Here is a 10,408-nt window from a genome sequence, read left to right on the forward strand (position 1 = left end):
TATTTGACACTCAACCGTTCTTCTTAGAAGATAGGCCAAACATGGAACTGTCTCTTTGTTACTAACAAAAGCACTTCTCAAATGACTTAGACCAAACACAAATTATTATTATTATTCCAATGTAATTCGAAATATAATTTGAAGAAAGCGATTCTGAAAACTTGGCCAAACAGGGTCAAAGTGACAGTAACAATAAAGTGGATTAATATGTGTGATCCTTATACATTCAGAAGCATGTATGCAAGAGAGTAAAACCACCAAAACAATCACATTTTGATAAGTCATAAACTGCGTAATAGTTTAACTATAAGCCTGAAGAATGCATTGCACCATAAAATTTAATACGTTCATAAGAATTGCCACTAGTATCCATGGCAGAGTTTTGTTTCTTCTTAAATTAAAAGCTATATTGTGTTATGTACGATTTCCAGTAGCACAGGAAAACGCAAAATATACACAATACCTGCTTTCAAAACAAATTGATGAAAAAATTGCAGTCCTTGTATAACTAGAACTTTAGAAGTTGATTGAAGAAGTTGCAAAAGGAATGCAACAAAGGGCTTCTCTTGTAGCCAACAATGAACAATATAGAAGAATTGGATGATACTTTACCATCATATTATCACAAGAACTTTACCAATAGGAAGATGACAACAGCTAGAATAACGATAAATATGACCAAAAGGCACAACCAAGTACAGCCACCTTTTGTGCGTTTATTCAAAAATGCCAATTTCCTTTGCACTCTCTGTTTCAAAGGACAGTAAAAAATCGCATTAGCTTGAGCGCGACAAAATCAGAGATTTTACTTCTTATTAATTCCTTCGTCCGATTTTACCATCCACAGGTTTGAATTGGTAGCATTGGTTTGTGTAGTGATGTTATGCAATAAACTATATGACTTTAGCAAAAGCAAAACTACTACTCAAAGAAATGTATCTATAAGAATGAATAACTCATGTAACACACACAACACAACCAAAAAAAGAAAAAAGTCAATTTGAAGCATATTGAAAACGAGCAATACCAGAAGCCGGGAGTTTGTTGTATCAACATGGTAGTCTAAGTTATCCTGCATATTAGATCAAACATTATGCTGCTAAAATTTAGAAATAGTTTTTGAAAACCCCATCAAAATGAAAGGGAGAGAAATGCTTTCAAGTGTTAGACAAAACCATAAAAGATTAAAATGAAACTTTTTGCAGTGATATCACCCACCAGTAGTGCAGTATGTAGGTTCAGCTCCTCATTGATTGCTAATGCAACATGTTTTGTGCTTGTCACCGTCTCCTCCAATTTATCAAGATCCTCATCCTGCTCTGTTTTAAACATAAATCAAAAGACAACCACATTAACTAAGCTTTTTGAAAAAATAAGCAGAACATGTAGATTTCCAGTGTTATGACAACATGCCTTTAATAACTTGTCGTTGAAAACCTACAAGACCCTGGTTGTCAAGACCAGTTGCCCGACTGATAACATCAGGTCGCTTAGTTTCTGGGCCAAGCAAGCTATCCCTATTTGCAAGGTTATTCATGTTGAGTGTGGTCGCCATCTGATTAGCTTTCGTAATCATATTATCGAGCATGTCATGACGACGCTTCATCTCCTTTTTGGTTCTGTTTACGAGTAAAAAACCATGAATAAACTTACAAATCTTCATCAATTAATAACAGCAAAATATATACTCTGAAAAACTGTTGAAGACATAATTAAGTAAATAAAAATGTGCTCTCTCTAACAGCTTAACCTTTTAGATGAGATGGTCGCACACTTCAACATTGTATCAAAGCATCAGAGGTCCTGGGTTCGAGTCTCACCGCCACCCAATATCAAAAAGAATTTTCACGTGCTTGGCTCATCAAAAAGAATCAAGCCCGTACGTGAGGGGGCGTGTTAAAGACATAATTAAGTAAATAAAAATGTGCTCTCTCTCTAATAGCTTAAGCTTTCAGATGAGATGGTCGCACACTTCAACAAAAACATAAAAATTCCCATACAACTATTAAAATGATTTCGCGATTAATGATTCACTCCACTTTCATTTTTCAGCTATAAAAATTTAACACCTCCGGCTTATGGACTAAGACTAACTTTTTTTTGGAACTAATAAAAGTGTACCGCACCTGTACCTCCAGAAGATGAACACTTCTTTAACTATATCATTTGTATGCTGACCAAGTCATCTATTCAGCCTACTCCCTTAACTCCCATCAAACTCCACCGGAGTCACACTCTCCTCAAACCACACCAGCAATCCAGCTTTTCCTAACCTCTCCGCCCTCATGTTAACCCTCTCAATCTCTATGCTCCACTCAACCCTATACTAAACCCTGTTCCAACATACCTAGGACTCATCAACTCACCTTTAAATAATGATTTTAAACTTTATGTTCAAGTTGCAAATTGTCCCTCCCGTATCAACAGTGGATTAAGATTACAAACTTATTAACTTCACTTCTACCCGTTATCACAGCGGGTTATAAACATAGCTAATAATCTGAGGAGTTATATCTCAAATCTGAAACTGGAATTTAACTCTATTCCAAAGGCAATAACCAGAGAAACAAAGCCATTTCAGACCAAACTGTATACAGAGGTAACTAGTACCAGATCTTTCAAGTAAAGATAAGGTTATAATCATGAAGTAAATTTTCAAGTCAATGATAGTGCATCCTTGAGCACAAACGATAGAACAGAAAATGTTGAAGTAAATTTGTGAAACAACATGAAATCGTTGATTTACCATCTTTCTGTTTAAACCTGAGTACTTTATAAGGATATCATAATAAACTGAAAGATGATTTAACATAATATCATAAAAACCCAAATAGAAGTCTGTATGCAGTTTTCTTACAAAGGCTGCTTGCTTGGGAGTGTTGGAAGAAGGGACTGGAGAGTATCAAGCCTTGTCTTTAATATAGTGATTTTTCTCCGAGCTGCAGATAAATGTCGTTGTGTTTCAGGTCCGGAAGAGGGCAAGGAGTTCCTCGCAGAAATCATAGAACCGATTTCATCCGCAAGTTTGGATGCTTCATTAAATTCTCGCATCCATGAGTCAGCAGACGATGCCATAGATAGCTGAGAAATCAAAATTGCATCTTAGGCAAAAAAAATAAGAAAATGAATATTAAACATTACTTCTGACTCTTATTCAAAATATAAAAGGGATACTTAATTAGCTCTACGACCAAATTGAATTCCCACGTTTGAGTTGACAAAATTAGTAACGACGCAAGTCGAATTAGGCATTGTATGTGAGTGACTATTCTGTTATTGAGGAATAGATAGGAAAAGAAAAGAGAAAAGGTTGTCTCTGGAACAATAAAGCTGGATTCCATATAATATTTTCTTGTGTAAAATATTGCGAAATTTCCTTTTCAGAAGATGAACATTGTTTTAGGAATGATAAAAAAGATATAGGCAGACAATCATTTTGGGAGTACGTTATTTGAAGTTTAACTTTGGAGCTGCTTTCCATAATGAGTTAATTTGCAATAACTTTATAGTTAATTCCAAGGTGCAACAGAAAAATAACATCTCAGACTTTTATAAACACACAAAGATCAGCATCCATGCCAAACTGCCTCTGAGATATCACAGTGCAGCCAAAAGTAAAGAATATGTGGAAAGAAATAAAGAGAAATAAAAGGGGGCACAGGCTTGGAGCTTGCCATAAAAGTCAAAACGCAGGGAAAAGAAGCAGAATGTTGTATAATAAGGCTTTTCAGTGTAAAATAAGGCTTGATGCTGCAAATAAAAGTAATGAAAGATAAGATACAGGTAAAGAACAGAAAAAAAAGCTTCATGATTGTTGGTTCAACACTCAAGCATAACTCACGCAAAAAAGTTTAAGTGTAAAAAATATAACTCTAAAGCTTGAGTTCACATAGTCTAAACTCTAAAGTGAATATTAAAAGTCTAGTAAAACTATAAAAATCTGAAACCAGAATAAAAAGTAAACATTGACAGATGAAACTTAGGACACCATGTCTCCTTATTTGAAAGGACAAAAACTACAATCAACAATGACTGTCGAAATAAAGGGAACCATAGAAAAATAAGGCCACCCGGGACATGGCAGAACAGAAGCCCTTATTCTTCATCATCCAAAAATGCAAATATGTTATACACTTTGGGAGCTGTTTTACAACGTATTACATCTAACATTTACAAGCAAAAACATCTAAACGCAAATACACATGCACATGAATAGGTTTTCACGGAATGAAGCTCATAAGAAGCAGAACAGGCATGTTTTGGAAGTTTAACATACTAGAACATCAATCATATGCCAAATCTTCCACAGTGTGAAAGGAAATGAATCTGACCTTTCAACCAAAACGATTTCAACTAGGCTTGTTGATTTAGAGCTTTAAACTAACTCACTGAATTACCCCAATATTGCCTGAGAACTTCTCAATTGCAGCCCATGCCTAACAAAGAAGTAGATATACATAAATATTCATAAAATTTAAAGAAACTAGAGTAAAAATCTGAAAAAGTTAATGTAATAATGGTCATGACTTGCTATAAAGAAGCATATTAACTCTTGACTTGTGTGCATGGAACGAACAAGAATGAAGTTAAGCAAACCAAATGATTGTGAAGACAACCCGTTGCAAGTAAAGGGAAGTTATATAGAAGCATATTAACTCTTGACTTGAATAGCGCAATTCATTTGAGGGATTTGTCTAGCAAACCCTTCTAGAGTTGTATGCTCATTAAATAATGTGGAATAAGATTCTAATAGGGGTTGATAAGAAAATATTATAAAAGCGATCAGAGATTTGTAAACCCATCCTTCAAGAAGCTATTCAGCAATAGGAAAAAGAACAACAACAACAACAACAAACTCAGTATAATCCCACGAATGGGGTTTGGGGAGGGTAGTGTGTACGCATACCTTACCTCTACCTTGAGGGTAGAGAGGTTGTTTCCGATAGACCATCGGCTCAAAGAAAGAAAAAGAAAGCACTAACAACAAGCAATACCAACAACAAGATAATAAGAAAACAAGCCGTAACAATAACAAGATAATAAGAGAACAAGCAGTATCAACAACAATATAATAAGAAAACATGTAGTAATCAAGACTGTCAATAACCGAATACAAGGCTAACTACTACTACTACCGGTATGGGGAAGACACACAGTCGACTGCCTACTAAACTTCTACCCTAATTCTCGACCTCCACACCTTCCTATCAAGGGTCATGTCCTCTGTGAGCTGAAGCTACGGCAAGTCCTGCCTAATTACTTATCCCCAATACTTCTTTGGTCTACCTCTACCCCTCTTCAGACCACCCGAGGCTAACCTCTCACACCTCCTCACTAGAGCATCTGTGCTTCTCCTTTTCACATACCCAAACCACCTAACCCTCGCTTCCCGCATCTATTCTTGTCCTCCACTGAGGCTAATCCTACCCTGTCCCAAATATCTTCATTTGTAATCTTATCAATCCTGGTATGTCTGCACATCCATCTCAACATCCTCATTTCCGCTACTTTCATCTTCTTGACATGAGAGTTCTTGACTGGCCAACACTCTGCTCCGTACAACATGGTAGATCTGACCACCACTCTGTAAAACTTACCATTAAGTTTAGGTGGCACATTCTTATCACATAAAACACCGGATGCGAGTCTCCATTTCATCCACCCTGCTCCAATACGATGAGTAACATCCTCATCAATCTCCCAATTCGTTGGATAATAGACCCAAGGTACTTGAAAAATAGGAGTTTTGCTGCTGTTCCTGAACGGAAACTAATAGAGCAAAGCATCTCTTTGAACCAGACCATTCCGACACCCAATGATTTATTTCTTAAGACAAATTAGGGGTTCAACACTAGAAGGATGCCCATCATAAAGAGAATGAAATGCTGCAGGCAGGAATGCGACCCAATGGCTAGTGAAAGCTTAGGAGGTAGACGTTCATCCGGTAAGCCAGAATAAATCCTTGACCGATAGATGTCTTATGCAGGCTGTCAAATTACCACGACAGTCCTCCTTTATTTGGGTTAGACAGTTGACACTAGCAATATGAGGTCAAATAGAACACTAAGCTCTCAAAATTCTGTGAAGACTCCCAAGAAAATTAAATAATTGAAAAAATGAAGAACATCCTGTAGAACATTTATTTGGGATAACAGAATTTTCTGATACCACTAATTACTAGCTGGTGAATAATCTTCTGAGGTTAAAATATACCATATTCCCTACTTAACAAGCTTTTTCTATTATGTTCAAATTAAAGAGGTATAGAACCAAGATAAGAACTAGTTTTACAAATTCGGTTATTATCTGCCCACAGAAACCGTTCATTCTTTTCCATATGCATAATTTCTCCTTAATGCAGTTTTAGATAATTAGTTTTAAACACACAAACACACAATATAACTCAGAGTGATTATGTGTCCACAGAAATCATATTCATCCTTTTCCCATTGACAAAAGTTCTCTTTAGTGCAGTTGCAAGTTAACCGTCTTCATCACCTCATATGACCATGATGATATCATGTCTACAGTGAAGACCCAAAAACGAGCCAAAGAAAATAGATAAATAAAAGTTCACCCAAAGATGGTGTTCCTTATATTCTGGTAAGCACAGAGATTATGAACTAATATGGTCTAGTTCACCATAACATTAGAAAGAACAAAAAGTACGAACAGTTACGCTAAACAAATGAACAAATACACAATCACCAAACACAAACACATTTTATCTATATAGGTATAGGTAACTCTAGTGATGAAGAAATCAAGTTGCTTCCTTAGTGCTGTTCACTCCTACTTGATACTTTTAACGGTACGGACAAATTTGCAAAGCTACTTCTTTTTGGGAATTGATTTGTGAACTAGCTGTCATGTTTATTCGATCAAATTTATGTAACACTTCCATATGCCTTGCCTATTTCCTCTTTGTATGGGAACATTAGTAACTGCATCAACAGAAAGTAAACAAACAGTTGAGCCACCACATACAACCAGAATCGATCACTTTATTATGAATGTAAGTTTCTTTAACTAAGTGACAATATTAAATTCTATTTGTCCAGCGTCACTCCTATTAAGAAAAGACCAAGTTCCTGGTATAAGATGTTCTGAAATCACCTGACGATTAACAAGGATAGCTTTGCAAATTTCTTTCTTTGACTAAATTTGCTATCGAACCGCAACACTAAAATCATATCACCATTTCATCTTATAGAGATAAAATCGAAGATAAATTTATTACAGCGCATCCATAAGTTTGAAGAGACACCCTTTTCTATGGAACACATGAAGGCATTTGCTTAACGGTTATCTGCTGCATATTTACTTTGGGACTACGAGGCGGTTCCTCGGGAGATCCCCTTGTCTTGCATATTTACTTTGGGACTACGAGGCGGTTCCTCTCCCTGTCTTGCATACTTACTTTGGGACTACGAGGCGTTTACTCGGGAGATAACCCTGTCTTGCATATTTACTTTGGGACTACGAGGCGGTTCCTCAGGAGATCCTCCTGTCTTGCATACTTATTTTGGGACTACGAGGCGGTACCTCGGGAGATCCCCTGTCGTGCATATTTACATTTGGGACTACGAGGCGGTACCTCGGGAGCGCCCCTGTTGTTTACCTCTAATTGTTGTGTCGTTATTCTCTGAAGTTCTCGTTGTTTAAATTCTGAGTCATTTCAAATATTATTATATCTTCTGCCTTAATTTCTTTTAAACCAGTAGGGCCCTGACCTGACCTCGTCACTACTCTACCGAGGTTAGGCTTGGCACTTACTGGGTACCGTTGTGGTGTACTCATACTACACTCTGCACATCTTTTTGTGCAGATCCAGGTTCTTCCTACCATACCAGATACCAGTGAGCTAGACTGTACGTGGAGACTTCAAGGTATATCTGCCAGCGTCCGCAGACCTCGGAGTCCCCCTATATCTTATTATGTTGCTTTCCTTACTCTCTTTAGACTCTGATGTATAAAGACACTCAGTATTTTCTCTTAGAAGCTTGTGACTTATTTCTACTGGATTTTAGGAGTTGTAATTATTGATTTGCAGTTTTATATTTATTTCACGTGTTGAGAATTGGGCTTCAGTTTTATATTATATTATTCCGCAAATTTGTTAGGCTTACCTAAAAAGCTGCTTGCTCTGAAGCCAAAATTTATTTTATATTGTAGCATTTTCAGAAAGCTGCTTGCTCTGAAGCCAAAATCAATTGACTTCCCTGATATGTTTTGTCACACATGTCCAGGCCTTCAATAGACTCTTTAAAGTCTAGCAAATGGCTCACACTCGACAACTTACAAAAGAGAGGCATCATCCTTTGCAGTTAATGCATACTCTGTGAGGAAGAAGAGTTAAATGTCAATCACTTATTCCTATACTGAAGCTTTACATACCAAATCTAGAATTTTTCTTGAACTCCTTGGGCATTAGAAGTTGTATGCCAAGATCTAGTGATCTACTCTGTATTCGTGCTTGCTTGGCATAAGAAGGGAATGACCAGATCCTCTCTTGGTATATGGAACTCAATTCCAGCAGTCGCATGGTGGGTTATTTGGAAGGAGAGAAATGCTAGAGTTCTTGAAGATAAGGACATGTAGATATCTCAAACACAAATGTCTATGTTGGTTTTTGGTGCAACATGGGCATGGAAAATGTGTTAAGAGCCTGACACCATGAGTGACTCCCTTAGTTCTTTACACACACTGTAAAGTACTTACCTTTTTGGATGTACATTCCATCATTATCTCTTTGCTGGGTTTACATTAACTAAATACTTACATTACCTATCTTAAAGTGTGGGCTCACTTTTGTTTCTCATAAGAGACATATCCTGTTCACACATTACCTATTGAGGGCATCATATCATTGTACAGTCTATGAAACAATATGGTCCTATCCTCGACCAACATAGGTTTTAATTACGACACCAACTGCATAACAGAATCTCAGTTATTACAAAAACTCCAAAGTATTTGTTTTCTTGAATCTAACTCGGAAGTCCCTAATTGTCTTAAACTTATACCAAAAAATATCTTAAACGCCAAATTTATTGAGTATTGAAACGAACCACGTCGAAGTAGAGCAGAATGCATAACGAGGATTCGTAAAATCCAAAATGAATTAGTTTGAGAATTACAATTAGGCATAGTCGTTGTCGTAATATTGCAACTCATAAGTGACAGCATAAGACTAAGATCAGCTCTTTTATACTTATAAAGGAGAGCTGAGGCCCCAGTTGCTACTAAAGGAGAGCTGAGGCCCCAGAGCTCTTTTATACTCATTAGAAACTCTTAACAATACAATAAGATTCAATTTAAGGTAACAATCAAAACAAACATTTTATTTAAGGTAACAGTACACTACAACACAACACGTAACAACTAACCAAACAAGCTATTATGTTACAGTTCTGTTAGATGTTTCAAATGTAATACAAGTTCTTTCTGCAGTATTGCGGAAACTAAAATTGTAACTGAAGCAACTAATTCCAGAATTCAATTTACCTCTAAAACATAGCAAACCTTTAACACCAGAAGTGAACTATTGGCTCTATTAAGAACCCACTTTTGGCATCATTACAATCTCCATACAACTGTCAAAATAGTACCAAAATAACAAAACCCAATTAAGATAAAAGCTAAAACTTTCGAAATTCTTAATGTTTACGCAGCACTCTTCCTGGGCTTATCAGAAACTCAAAAAGAAAGGATAAATACAAATCCATCATGAAAACAAGAGTAATTTAGATTCAAATCAGAATGAACAAGTAATTAGTGAAGGGTGTTGGAATTTACCTTACGCAATGAATTGAATCAACAGTTTGCTGAGAAATATTGGATCAGGATTCCCCGGGTATTCTGTATATGACCATTTTTTTCCCCTTAAATTCTTTTAAAGAATTAATTGAGGAAAAGGTCAAAAGGAATGAGGGGGAAGGAAGGAAGCCAGCTTTATTGTCCGTTTCCACGTAAATTACGACACGAATTTACTTGTTATGCTACTCCCATAATGTGGGCCGTCTGATCTTTGGCAAGTTCTTTGATTGGGAATTTATTTTGAAGGGATACATATAACGAGTATTTCTTTTCCTGATTTCTTTAAAACAGGAAAAAACAATTGTGTTTGTTCTATAATCGTTTGGTTTGAGGTATAGAAAGAAATACTTAAGGTATAAAGGAATTGCAATAGCTATACAATATTTAATTTATCTTTTTATTCATGTATAGTTAATCCTTATATAAAGTTATACATCAATTTTGGAATAATATAATTTTATACTACTATCAATATGTAATAATTAATTCATGTATAATTTATATATGGATAAAATATTAAAAGGACAAAATTATCCTCTCTTTTTTTTTCTAGAAATCTATGAAATTCAGGCATCCAAGGTATAATTGT

At 36.0% G+C, this 10,408-nt stretch overlaps 1 protein-coding gene across 2 annotated transcripts; it reads right to left on the reverse strand.

Moving 5' to 3' along the window:
* Positions 1-296: 296 nt before the first annotated feature.
* LOC107800731 (syntaxin-52) lies at positions 297-9,969 on the reverse strand. 2 transcript variants are annotated; one of them, XM_016623955.2, is made up of 8 exons: positions 9,799-9,963; positions 9,508-9,596; positions 4,332-4,436; positions 2,858-3,081; positions 1,414-1,619; positions 1,219-1,319; positions 1,028-1,072; positions 297-748 (listed from the first exon to the last, which is right to left on the reverse strand). In XM_016623955.2, exons 4-8 carry the CDS (start codon positions 3,073-3,075, stop codon positions 623-625), a joined length of 696 nt encoding a protein of 231 aa, XP_016479441.2. In that variant the 5' UTR covers positions 3,076-3,081; positions 4,332-4,436; positions 9,508-9,596; positions 9,799-9,963; the 3' UTR covers positions 297-622. The 2 variants fall into 2 exon arrangements, with proteins under 2 accessions (XP_016479441.2, XP_016479440.2); XM_016623954.2 differs by lacking the exon at positions 9,508-9,596 and having other exon boundaries at positions 9,799-9,969.
* Between the last annotated feature and the right edge of the window lie 439 nt (positions 9,970-10,408).

This window comes from Nicotiana tabacum, chromosome 24, assembly GCF_000715075.1.
Source record: "Nicotiana tabacum cultivar K326 chromosome 24, ASM71507v2, whole genome shotgun sequence".
Lineage (NCBI taxonomy): Eukaryota > Viridiplantae > Streptophyta > Magnoliopsida > Solanales > Solanaceae > Nicotiana > Nicotiana tabacum.

Coding starts and splice junctions, on each gene's coding strand:
- LOC107800731 (XM_016623954.2), bottom strand. CDS start 3,075: ATGGCATCGTCTGCTGACTCATGGATGCGAGAATTTAATGAAGCATCC. Junction 1,320..1,413: donor TCAACGACAAGTTATTAAAG/GCATGTTGTCAT, acceptor TGTTTAAAACAG/AGCAGGATGAGGATCTTGAT. Junction 1,073..1,218: donor ACCTACATACTGCACTACTG/GTGGGTGATATC, acceptor TCTAATATGCAG/GATAACTTAGACTACCATGT.